Genomic DNA, 12780 nt, shown 5'->3' on the forward strand with positions numbered 1-12780 from the left:
TTCACAGGGCAATATTTCATAATCCTGCAGAGGTCACAAATGTGAAAATGCATCATATTTCTAATAAGCTCTTTTACCGAAAGTACAAGAGACGGTTCCAAAATAAGCTCCTCCAGACTGTCTCAAGAGTCAAAGATTCTGTAAACTTCAGGGCTAATAAGGAAGCATGGAATCATTCAACATCCCAGTGGAAATCTCTTTGTAAACGGTTAAAATCTTGGCTGGATCCTGTAATAACACGCCTCCTGCTGGAAGGAAAAATGAGGAGATTGGAGAGGAAACGGATTGAAATCATTGTTTGAAAATACTTTTATTCTGATCAATGAATCTGGCCTTGCTGGTTGCTGTATAATGCAGAGTTGCATGAAGTTCAGGACAGTATCCATGAAGCTTTCATGAAAGTAGTGCCTTAAAACATAGACAGCACACATTAGCCCAATACTTAACAAAGATATTAACAAAATGAGATTAAAACTGTGCAAAAACTTAAATAAATCCTCCAGACTCTTTGTGACAATCATAAAATGTGCGTAATATTTACAAACATCTTTAATATATGTCTGAATAAAATGAAGGCAATTGGGGCACCGGTTTTTGAGTTTAAAAAGCACAATAAAAACATTTAAAACAGCTGCAGATTTGTCTTACATTTTGTTCTGGCCTCACATGGTCTTAATTATCTGCCAGGACATGTTATTCTTTCCTCCATGGTCTCAGGTTTAATTTCTGTTGGGCCAAGCATGTTCTCAGTGTCTCCCTTATTAGGATTACCTGTGACCTGGGATTAGTCCCACAGAATTATGCACCGACCGACAGGGATTGGACGATGCCACTAGTCATACAGTGATTGATGAATGCTATGCGTCAGTAAGCTTGTGGTTGGTGACGTAATTAGAAACGAAAGCCATAACTAACTACTTAAGATAAGTGCCCTCGTCTGTAAGCTGTAATTGACTTACACTTTGGAACAGGAGAACCCTCCGACTCCAACCCCCGCGTGTCTTCCTTTTCAGTCCAGTATTGCACAACACAACTTGAAAACTTCTCAACATGTAACATAACACCTCACAGGTTAAGGGAGCCTCAAGTGATTGAAGGAGCATCAGCGAGCAAAAGGGCACATGTTTTTTCTCTTTATAGTACAACACATACAGCTGAAGGAGTGTGTTTGCCTACAGATGCCACAGACCACTTCTTTGGACTCCCATACTCATCAGGGTAAAGCGCTGAATAACCTACAGCCTCCACTGACCTCCTCTTCTGGACCCGATGGAGAAGGATCCGGTAGGTCCCCGTCAGCGGGCTCCTACAGTCTAAGCAGGGATTGTTTTGGAAATGGACTGTCTGAACGCCCAGATCTGACAGCAAGTCCTTTACCTCCTGCTGCTCCTCACACAGAGCCTGGTCGGCCTGGGCAAAGTGGGCTGGAGACAGGGGCAACAAGACGTACGGAGCAGGGTACTCAATCCCCTGCAGCCAAGTGCTGTTTGTAATCTGTGTGAGAGAGGAGCGGTCAGCAGGCACAGGCCGCAGCATGCCCTTAATGACCAGCTGGCACGGGTCGGGTACATAAGCAGGGATGCTGTAGGCCCCCTGAAGGATGAAGCGCTTCAGCTTCCCCATGCTGTCCCCATAAAAAGGCATAGTGGCCGTCACCATGAAGTACAAGAGAATACCTAAAGCCCAGGTGTCTGAATAGCGTCCGATGTAACCTTTTTCCTTAAAGAGTTCAGGAGCAGCGTACGGTGGTGAGCCACAGAAGTTAGTGAGGAGCTCATTAGGGCTGCTCTGCGTGCTGAAGCCAAAATCTCCGACCTTGATGCAGTAGCTGGTGGTGTAGAAGATGTTCTCCGCCTTAAGGTCTCTGTGGACGATGTTGTTGTCATGCTGAAATATCACAAAAAAAAAGGAAAGCCTCAGCAGGGGCTCAGTTTTTCATATATATTTGTAGGGTCATATTTGTAGGGAAAGAAAGTGTTAACAGTAATGATTTTAATGCTTTCTCCGTACTACATACATAGACAAATAGCATTCTATCTATTATTGTTATTAAAATTACTATAGTACTATGAGGTATTTGTACTTATAATTTATAATTATAATTTCTTCTAGTTTATGCTACCACTTCACTACATTTCTGAGGGAAATGTTTCACTTTTTAACTCCACTACATTTATCTGTAATTTGAAATAAGATTTTAATAAAAAAACACATTGTAAGCTTATGAAACACAATGCATTGTTAAAGATTAACCAGTGGGTTTCAACCTTCTTGGCTTGTGACTCCTTCCAAAAAAAAAAAAAAAATGTGTATAGTTGGGGCCCCTTGACATGTTTCAGATGTCTATGGGTTGTTCAACCGAAGAGGGATTTCCCCTCTAAACTTCTCACATGGTTTCACCTAAGTAATTGCTCCAGGTATCTCACAATTAATGCAAAAAGTAGAGAAAAGTAAACAACAAAAGAACTTTGGACTTTCTCCTTCCCTACCCCATTAATCATCTCATGCCCCCTCATATTTGTCTTGTGACTCTTTGCAGGGGTCCGACCCCTAGCTATAATAATAAAATGTTGCTCATATATAACACTAACATATCAGTCACAAGGGACATTCGCCTGCAGCCAGAGTACATTTACTTGTGATAATTCAAGCACATTTTGCTCAAAATACTTTTGTACTTAAGATTTTCATGTTACTGGTATTTTTACTTAAATACAACAACTAAATCTTGGTTGGTTTTGTGTTTCAGTGATGCAAATTGTTTGTTTGAAGCAGCAATCTTATAATCAGGTGGAAAACCAGCAAAATTCATTTTTGCCCCCTCAGTTGTGGATCGTTCTGGGGCCTTGGGCTTTAGGATGCTTACCGTATAATCACAACATCCCTGGTTTAAGCCTGATTGAGAAACTGTTGTTGCGTGTTATCTCCCCTCATTTCCTGTCACCTCTCTACTCTCCACTATGAATAAAGATGAATAAAGGCAAAAATTTGACTTTAAATTAACAGATCAAGCCTTCAAAACAATTAAACTTTATCTCAAATTCAGCTCTTATGTACTTTGATTAACTCCATCCCACGAACCATGACTACCTCAAAAAGGCATGGATCGCAGACTGAAGATGATGATTGAGAGCGACACTCACCATATGTTTAACAGCAGAGATGACTTGTGCAAAGACCAGCTTGGTCTCCAGGTCGTTCAGCTTCCCCCTGGTGGTGATTCGGGAGAACAGGTCTCCACCGCTGCCATACTCCATTATCAGATACAGCTTCCTGCTTGTCTCGAACACCTCGTAAAGACGCACGATGTTGGGGTGACACAGCTTCTCCATGCAGCTGATCTCTGAGGAAGTCATCGGCTGGCTCTTCTTATCCAGGCGCAGCTTGTCCATGATTTTGACCGCCACTCTCTCTGAGACAGAAGAGGAGGGGAGGCTTAGATGTCACTGATTTAGAGAGGGTCTAACAAGGTGAGAGGTCAGAATAAAGACAGAGCCATACTTAAGAGATTTAAACACACGAGAAAACATGGAGATGGATGCCATGGCTGAAGGAATGTATTTTTGGCATTTAATCTAATTGGAAGATTGATGCAGCCTTGTTTTAAGGCATGACAAAAATGTGGCTAAGAAGCAAGAACCTCCAACAGTTCAACCTGCACACACATACACAAGTGTAATTTTCAACAGAAAACAAATGCACTGCAGGGGGTGGGGAAAATCTGGAGTGATCAGAAAGGCTTATTCAGGGGCTCAGTCTACATTATTCACAAACCCATAATATTATTCATGTATAATACGCCTCCCAAAGTCTAACTGTGTTCATAAAAGAGAAGGCTAAAGTGTTGCTGGCCAGACTGGACAGGAGGGAATGTGCCTGGATAACAGATTCATTATTTTAAGATTCAAACATTAATTAACAAGCGCCCCCTGTTTTTTGTGCACAAGTCCAGCAGGCAAATCCAAAATTAAATGGTTACTGTTCTTGAACCGCAGTCCTCATCCTGGTCTCCTCTGAAAGGTAACTCTGGACTTTACTTCTAAAAAGGCTGCATTAGCCTATGTGATTGAGTCATATTTACAGGCACAAACTGATAAAATGTCTTTTTTTGGCCTGTATTTCTTTTACAAACAAAACTGCTAGCCTTTGGGAGCTTGAAATGGTTTACACAGATAGTCACAGGGCTCCTTGGCTTTGTTCTTTCAAACAATGTACAGTTTGTCTTAACTGGATACTAAAGAAAACCATGAGAAATGAATGAATGCCTGGAAAAAAAAAAAAAAAAAACATAAATAAGTGATGTTTCCTGACCTTTCGTCAAGGCGTGGATGCCCAGCTTGACCGTAGAGAAATTCCCCTGCCCGATCTCTCCACGCAGCTCGTAGAAGCCAACTCTTCGACCAAGCATCAGATCATTGACGATCTTCTCGTTGTGGGCCATGTCATAGACGACCCTCTCAAACGGTGACTGCCTCATTCTCTCTGCTTCAGTCAGCTGTGGGATGGCGCAAATGGCGGCGAGGGGCTTGGCTGTCTTTTCAACCTTCGGAGGCTCGTCCTTGGATTTCTTGCTCACTTTCTGCTTTCGCCATAGGTGTGTTTTGATGGCTTGAAAAGAAATGTAAGAAAATTTTAAGGGAAAAGAAGAAATTTGAGTTTCTGGTTTCTTTGCGGAGGCTTGTAAAAATAAGTCAGCACCATTGTTTGAAGGGAGCATGTGGACCCTGTCACTGGATGAATGAAGTCTTACAGAAGTCAGTGGGCAGCAGTAGTTGACTGCTCTATGTATATAACACTGGTAATGAGATTGACCTCCATGTTAACTGACTTTGTCCTATATGTTGTACAACGTCTGGCCTCTTTCACAACAACCCTAAGCTGCATCTAAGTTTGTCTTTAGTGTATAAACAGTTGGGGTCTGTTGAGATGAGATGGAGCCAAATAATAAATGCTCATGCAGATTTTAAGTTAAATATAATACATTAACTGATGTTAGATCCTTTTTTGCTTCAGACATTAAATATATTCTCAGGATGCAAGGGGAGCTGTCCTTTTTTGAATTTTATTTCACAAAACAGCTTAGTGCTGTCGTTATGACTGGTATTTTATCAGCTTTAGAGGTCTGAGCAGATGCTGATAAATGTTTGGACTGTGCTGAATCATTTTCAACATGTTTTTCATTTTTAATGATGGACAAAAGCAGGATGTGTCGACCTTTCCTGTTTGTTTTTCTTTTCTTTTCTGGGAACACAAGTCTTATTCACAGTACACACAGTTCTCAATTCTCAGGACATTTATTTTAAAAACTGTCCATAGTATTCATTTTTTGCCAGACAGGACAGTATTTTGACTTTCTTTTTGATGTTAAGCATACACTCTTTATCTTTTCTTCTCACAGGAAACTGTTTTTAAAGTTTCAGCATTACACAAAGAGCATCGGGGTCAGATGTCAAATCAATCATCCGTCAGGGCTTAAGCTCTGTGTGGGTCTCTCAATGACAGCAAGTGTGAAGAATAGGTTACTGAGTTAAATAAAGTAGCCAATGGTCAATAACAATAATAACTGACATGAAACTTTTGCATATCTACAGTGTAATAATGCTGAACCTCCTCGCAGTCATTGTGGGTTAAATTTAGCCCAGAGCAGGCCCAGCTCCCAAAGTGACCAGGATTACTTGCTCCTTTTAGATACGGTATTAGTGGGTCGAGACAATTTGATCAGGATTATGTGCTTCTTTTAGATACCGTATGAGTAAGTCTAGTCAATGTGAAATAAATAGCATGAAATTTTTTTCTCTTTTCTTCTAGTAGTGCTGGATTTTCTTGTGAGCCTGTAGATGTTACTTGTTTCTGTACACATTTTAATGTAAAGCACTTTGAATTTACCTGCTATTAAATATGGTAAATAAAATGTATATAAAGCAGCCATGCCAATAAGACTGATTTAATAACCTCATTATCTTTTGTAGAGGTGGAATTGCATTTAATTCTTAACTAAGACCTTAAAGATTGCTTACAAGTAATTTATTGGAATAGAATTTTAGAAATAATAGAATTTGGGGTTGCCTAGTTATGAGAAAAACCTTTAGATGGTGTTTAACCTTTTCACTTGGCTGCAATGTTGGTAAACCATAAATGAATTCTATCTAATATGTGTTTTTCATTTTCTAATAAGGCACCAAGTCTGCAATTATAGATGCTAAAAAGCCATTAATAGAGGGTTTACAATAATCCATCTTAAAGATGAGTTAAAGAGCTAAAGAGACAAAGTGTATCTCATGCTGGAGGACAAACACAAGCTAAAGGGTTTATTCATGACTTGAAGCGAGTAATTACAGCTTATGAACTCTTTATGAAGAGTGTCTTATTAGAAAGTTTTAACCACATTAAAAAATACAGTATTTTCTGCAAGCAAATCTGCAGAGACAGAAATATTAGAAAAGTATTAAAAGCAGATCGATTTACCTTGGAGCTGTGGGTCCTTCATGTCTGTCCCTCAGGCTGTAACACCTGACTGTAACTGAACTGAATGGAGCCTCAGAGGACTTAATCACTCCTCACAATCCTATTAAGGGAGTGCATTAGTGGACTGCTCAATGTGTTATCTTACATAGACTAAAACAATGGAAATGCTGCATACACACTTTTAAAGAACAAACTAATCACACCTCACGTTACTTTTCATATTGAATAACTGGTGATAAATAATGCACATAAGCTGTTGGATATTGTTTTATTGAGTACAGTAAACTAATTGCAAGTATGTGAAACTGTAAAATTTGTCCAGTATATCAGTGATTATGTCAGACAGTTACACCAAGCTGGACTGACATGAAAGTCTAAAAATTATTATTATTTTTGACAGTAGAAGCTTGTTAAACATAATAAAACACAGGACCATAATACATATTGCCAGTGAATTCAATTATTGAAACATTACACATGTAAAAAGTAATAAGGGAAATTCAGGGATTTTAATAATCTTATAATAATCTATGAGATCATAGGATTTACAAATATTTCAGGCCTTTCTTGCTTTATTTTGTTATTTAACTCAATAGAAACTTAAGCTACTTTAATATTTTTCTTTATATTAACAATGGATCAAATTACTATATGCATGGGAAAGGAGTCGCTGGAAGTGATGAATGAGTTTCCCCTCAGTTCTGTGCAGTATTTTAGCATCTTTCAGCACATTGCTGTGGTCTTATGCCCTGCAGCCTTTTCTGTCACTAACACTTCTCTCATGTTTCAAAAAAGCTTTGATAAACCCACTGTAACTGCTCAATACCAAACAGATGGACAAAGCCAGCAACTAGCAGGTGAACACAGTGAGTCATTCAGTGTTTGCATTAGCTTTAAGATTAGCATTGCCCTCAGGAGTTGGTGGATACCAAAGCAGAGCTAATAACTGACTGAATAATTGATGTCTATTCTTTGGTTGGCCAGAGACATGATGCCTCATGAATGTTAGTGTCTGTTGAATGTGTAAGTAAGCACCTGTTTTCTAACAGTTGTATCAATCTTTATGAGATAACATGGCAGTGTGTTTAAAGCTTGTTTCCGCTGCCCCCAAGTGGCCAAAAACAAGAAGAAATGGAATAAGATTTCGTTTTATCCAGGTCATTTTTTTCCATATGGAATTTGCCAAAGTTATTAACAATTTAATTATATGTATGTAGAATTTTATATATAATGATAAAATATATCTTTCACTGTACTGTTTTCAAAATAAATATCACAACCGTGTAACTACATTACCAGCATCTTATCTCCTCGTTGTCGTCCATGCCCCCTTACAATAATTGGCGTTTTAGCCTAGCCAATAGCCAAAGTGTTCTTCACAATCTGTCCAATCACCGACGACGATTAGTTGGCGGGAGAGGAAGAGGCGGGACGTCGTGCTGCCTTGCTGACAAATCAGCATAGACCTTTCACCGAAAGACCGGAAGCACATGCTGGAGCGGCGTTACTGATGTTGTTGTCATCTGTGACATGTAGCTAGAGTACGGTTGTTATTTGTGTGTCTTTTTTTTATTAATATAACGTTTGTGTATAAAGAGAATGGCAGCAACAGTGGCTACACCTGTCACCCCCCCGGAGCACGAGCCTGACCGGTGTGGGAGTGAGGAGGAGAGCCGCGGGGCCGAGGCAGAGGAGGAGAGCAGCCAGCAGCAGACAGGCCCCGCTGCTGCCGTGACCCACAGCCGACTGTCCAAACTCCCGCTGGCCCGCATCAAGGCGCTCATGAAGACCGACCCAGACGTGTCACTCGCCAGCCAGGAGTCTGTGTTCATCATCGCTAAAGCCACGGTAAAAACACGAAGGAAGTCCGGCAACAGTACAGAATGCTTAGCGTTGCTTAACGTGATACTATTTCGACTTGAAAGCTAGTCAGTAGTAATGAGATATTTACCTATAGTGTGATTCAATGTGATTCTTCTCAGTGATATGATCAATGTGTTGAGTAAAGTTTACTTTAAAACTCCACCAGCAAAGGCCCAAACCTCTCACATCACTGAAGTGCTATGTAACCAAAATTATCAGTCTAAGTTGGTTTCTGATTTTGTTTTAGTTGGAAATTACAGAGTAGTAATGTTCATGCATTTCTTTCTTCCAGGAGTTATTTGTTGAGATGATCGCCAAAGATGCCATGGTGTACGCCCAGCAAGGGAAGAGGAAAACTTTGCAAAGAAAAGACTTGGGTAAGTGTTGAAGAAACTCTTGAGTGCACTTTGCAAATACATACATAGACAGTGGGCTTTAACATGGCTTTACAGTGTTATTGTTGTTCAGCTGATGCACTCAGACCAGGTTGTGACAACTTAGATTGTGTGAAAATATAAATTATTTCTCACTGAAGTGGATATGGTGCTGATTTTTGCAGTAAGAAGGAAGTCAAATTGTTTTTGTTTGTTGATATAAGTGAATATGTGTGACCTACTTAATAGCACAGCTGTATAGAAACCTAAAGGGTCCATCAAACAGTTTTGACCTTTGTATCTCCCATCCCCCGTCTCTCTTCTTGTTTCTTCAGACAATGCAATAGAGGCCATTGATGAATTTGCATTTCTTGAAGGTAAGCCTTGCGAAGACAATTAAAAAATCTTAGTTTGTAGGTCTTTTTATGCCCGTTTTTACACCAATACCAAGTGGAATAAATCTCCCACATGTATAAATGATACCAAACAAGTAACATACAGCATGCAGATGCAGATGTGTGCACATCTATTAGAGACTTAATTGACCACATTTCTTTATAGACTTCTTTTTTTTTTAATATACAGTTTGTACTAATTTGTCTTTATTTTCTCTGCAGGCACACTCGATTAAACGCTTCAGAAGACGAGAACATTGAATATCTGCAACCATCCAAGAAACTCTGAGTTACAGGAACACAATTTATTGCGAAAACCTTTGTGGTACTTTTCTAAGTCAAACTCTCAAATTGGATATTTATAAATGCTTTTCTACAATGTGCCATTAAGATTTTTCATACTTAACTTTGAAGATGTCAGTGGTAATGTGTAAATGTTTTGTAAATATTTGTGAAATACTACTGTACAATGAAATAAATTTAAGTTTTGAACAACCAGTTTCTATCAGAATGAATCTGTCTTCATCACTTTGTTGTACCCTGAATTAGTAGAAATATGCAAATTGCAGTACAAATGTGATTCTGTTGGTGATCAGTGTCAGTTTGTAGAGGTGTTAGATATTCCACATTTGCAAAAGCACACAAAGAAGTTTAATAAGATCATAATTTAGGAAGAGAATCTGAAATGTCAGACAGACCACAGATACTTACACAAACCACTTTTTCTATTCTTACTGTTTATGCTAGTAACATATTTTTTTTTTTTCTATACACAAAAACAGCTTAAACAACAACCAAAATAATTTAAAGTGTAATTTTAAGTGTCTTCAGCTTTAGGAGGTAGTCAATTGAATTTCCATAATTAAGGCTACAGGTATAAATACTTATATATATCATATCTGTGGTCTTTATGAGTGTTTGTTTTGCACCTGGCATTTCCTCTGAGCTCTGAAAGAACATGTACTGACCTTCATGAATCCCTGGTAACTCTGAGTAACTGAAGGTACTTCCACATGAAAGAAAAGAGCATATGGTCTTTATTTTAAATACTACCTTGTACAGACATCTACTTTCCTACAAAGGACAATTATGTGTTGATTGCATTTATACTTAAAAAAAATACTTGGAAAGAAAGGATAGCTGTGATATTATGATGTGCTGAGGGCGGCATTCTCCCGCTGCTCCTGATGGCCTGGCAACCCAGCTCTGTCTTTGTTTTCCCCTCATGGTTAGCACCTCCCAAGTTCAGGCAGCATGCCCTGTCTTTTCCTATTGCCACGTCTGTTGAGTTGAATGCCTCAGCTCAACCACACCCTTCCAATAAATAATGTGGAGTTAATGGAGGTGCAAGCAAAACATTATATCAGATTATCAGAAGACATGACAAGCATGTAGAATGAAACAAGCTTCCTCAGGAAAGACAGGACTGATGAAGAGTAGCTTCTACAAGCTCCATCATTGATGACAGCGTAACATCGTTTGGTTGACAGCGACTGTGCCAAAAAAGAAATAGCAGTAATCGTAACCGCAGGCAAGAAGGTGAGATGTTTCTAAATGAGATACAAGCAAAACGCACAGTTGGGAAACTACATTGTTTTGCATTAGTACAACCAATAGCTTTTTTCCGTCTTCGTGTACAGTACAGGTGCATCACTTATAACATTCTGCAGTGCGTCAAGACCTCTGTCCGAGGTGCTGATCCCGGGACCTCCAAGGATGTGGGAGCTTTCCAGGGTTCTGCCCTTGTCGACGCATTTAAAGGAAGGCTCCCTGCTACCAAAAATATGGGATATAATCCTGACTTACCGAGTGTTTGTTCAATTAAACTGACTTAATTGCAGGAAACTTTGTCTTGTCTTCTTGTTTGTTTACTTTATTATTTCAGGGCCCCACTCTGGTATTCTCTCCTCATCTTGGTTGCTCAGTGCTGATATGTTGCTGTTACCCACTCATTCAGATTTGAATTTGCTGCCTGAAATGCCAACTGGCCAACTGGATGGTAACATAGAGTTTAAACACATTACAGTACATCAAAATATTTGATAAGACTCCCTAAAAATATGCTTGAATTGTAATCATGATGTGCATTGAGTGGGACATAATACAGCTGCAAAATACAATCAAGTGCACATTGGTGGACAAGCTATCTAATGGTGACACCAAATCACTGCAGCAGAGATTTGGCACTTCTGTAGTGCTATTTCTTGTTGGCTTTTGGCTGACATATTTGCTGATACTGATATGTGATGATTAGCTGGTATCAGACTGTTTAATAATAAAATATTGGTTATAGATAATAAAGACGGTTTCTTTTTAAAAATCTAATATAACATCTAATACTCCATTTCGCTGCTGCAGAACAGTTTGGACATGCATATGCTACAGTGCAAGCCAGTGGTAAATGGTGAAGGTTAGATTTCTTGCTCAACACGGTGACGGTGGTACGACACTGAGAAAATCAAACAGAGCTTTGAGTTTGCATTAGGAATGTATCTGAATCTCTCTAGACCTGAGATGTGTGTTGTTCTTCCTGGCAGCATTTGTTAAACACATCCAAAGTCTTCAGTTTCACACTCTAGGCACAGTCAAGACCCCTTGAGTTTTTGCAGTGGGGATTTTCAAAATAAATGCCTGGGTGTGTTTAAGCTGATTTTCTGGGTTTAGTGTTTCGGGGAGTAATGAAACAGAGCTGTGAGAAGCACAGATGTTTGGTTCCAGAGGAGCACCAGTCAACTCCCTGCAGAGGAATGCCTGACTGGCACAGAGGAACATGGAGTACTCTTTTCTAATAAAATATAATCACATGTTGAAGGATTGGACATCATTTTATTTCCACACTCAATAAAGACATTCCATTAAGAAAATCTCATGTGAAAAGAAAATATAGAGCCTCCTCCTGCCCAGAACATGAACAGTGAATCTGGTCCTTGCTGGTCCTCCTTTATACTAATGAGAGAATGCACTGTGGTCCTTTAGGGATATTTTTAATTTACTTTTTTGGTTATTTCAAATAATTTAGGCAAACTCATTAGAATGACATTCATAGTCAGGTCACAGAATTACAGACAAAATTATTTTACCTTTACATTAAATACAACCAGGTCTTTCTACAAAAAGCTTGTAAATCTTTGGAGCTGTGTTGAGGAACAGCAGTGCTTTCAGATAACTGCTGACTTCAGCATGCTCACAATGACAATGGTGACATCATGTTTAGCGTGTTAGCACTCTAAATTTAGCTAAATAACAAAGACAAAGAACAGCAGAGGCAGACAGAAAGGTCAAAGTTGAAATTTTGACCTGATGATAGCGCTAAATGGAAATGTAAGAGATTGCAAATGTATTACAATTCATCTTGAAGAACGACTTGAATATTTGACCAAATTATTTTCCTTGCTGACGTACAAATGCTCGCTCATGGAGCAATTACTGGGTCATGGACAAAGAGTGTGGTCTAGACCCGCTCTAGATGGAAAGTGTCATGAGACAACTTTTGTTTGTCTGATTTGGCGCTAAATAAAAATTTAAATGTAATTTGAAATTGAAATCCATACATTAATTTCTGAGACATTTCACTTTAAATTACAAATGTGAACATCATGTTGGTGCACAGTGTCTGGGTGCTGTGGATATCTGTACCAGATATCATGGCCATGCATCCAGTAGTTGTTGAGACGTTTCACAAA

The 12780-nt window shown here is 39.1% G+C and overlaps 2 protein-coding genes across 2 annotated transcripts; one reads left to right on the forward strand and one right to left on the reverse strand.

Annotated features, from left to right (window-relative positions):
* Positions 1 to 319: 319 nt before the first annotated feature.
* LOC121605440 (serine/threonine-protein kinase NIM1) lies at positions 320 to 6487 on the reverse strand. The gene is made up of 4 exons (XM_041935351.1): positions 6466 to 6487; positions 4312 to 4608; positions 3144 to 3412; positions 320 to 1887 (listed from the first exon to the last, which is right to left on the reverse strand). Exons 1-4 carry the CDS (start codon positions 6485 to 6487, stop codon positions 1135 to 1137), a joined length of 1341 nt encoding a protein of 446 aa, XP_041791285.1. The 3' UTR covers positions 320 to 1134.
* A 1485-nt stretch (positions 6488 to 7972) lies between these two features.
* Positions 7973 to 9589, forward strand: pole4 (polymerase (DNA-directed), epsilon 4, accessory subunit). The gene is made up of 4 exons (XM_041936020.1): positions 7973 to 8313; positions 8621 to 8705; positions 9038 to 9079; positions 9320 to 9589. The coding sequence occupies exons 1-4, from the start codon at positions 8065 to 8067 to the stop codon at positions 9331 to 9333; spliced, it is 390 nt and encodes a 129-aa protein (XP_041791954.1). The 5' UTR covers positions 7973 to 8064; the 3' UTR covers positions 9334 to 9589.
* The last annotated feature ends 3191 nt before the right edge of the window (positions 9590 to 12780 follow it).

Source organism: Chelmon rostratus, chromosome 4, assembly GCF_017976325.1.
Source record: "Chelmon rostratus isolate fCheRos1 chromosome 4, fCheRos1.pri, whole genome shotgun sequence".
In the NCBI taxonomy this organism is placed as follows: domain Eukaryota; kingdom Metazoa; phylum Chordata; class Actinopteri; order Chaetodontiformes; family Chaetodontidae; genus Chelmon; species Chelmon rostratus.

What these genes read in the sequence shown, in the direction of transcription:
- LOC121605440 (XM_041935351.1), bottom strand. Translation starts at nt 6,487, where the DNA reads ATGAAGGACCCACAGCTCCAAG. An exon ending in GAAGGACCCACAGCTCCAAG is followed by an intron (nt 4,609 to 6,465) that starts GTAAATCGATCT and finishes TTTCTTTTCAAG; the next exon opens with CCATCAAAACACACCTATGG. An exon ending in CATCCACGCCTTGACGAAAG is followed by an intron (nt 3,413 to 4,311) that starts GTCAGGAAACAT and finishes CTTCTGTCTCAG; the next exon opens with AGAGAGTGGCGGTCAAAATC.
- pole4 (XM_041936020.1), top strand. Translation starts at nt 8,065, where the DNA reads ATGGCAGCAACAGTGGCTACACCTGTCACCCCCCCGGAGCACGAGCCT. An exon ending in TCATCATCGCTAAAGCCACG is followed by an intron (nt 8,314 to 8,620) that starts GTAAAAACACGA and finishes TCTTTCTTCCAG; the next exon opens with GAGTTATTTGTTGAGATGAT. An exon ending in TTTGCAAAGAAAAGACTTGG is followed by an intron (nt 8,706 to 9,037) that starts GTAAGTGTTGAA and finishes TTGTTTCTTCAG; the next exon opens with ACAATGCAATAGAGGCCATT.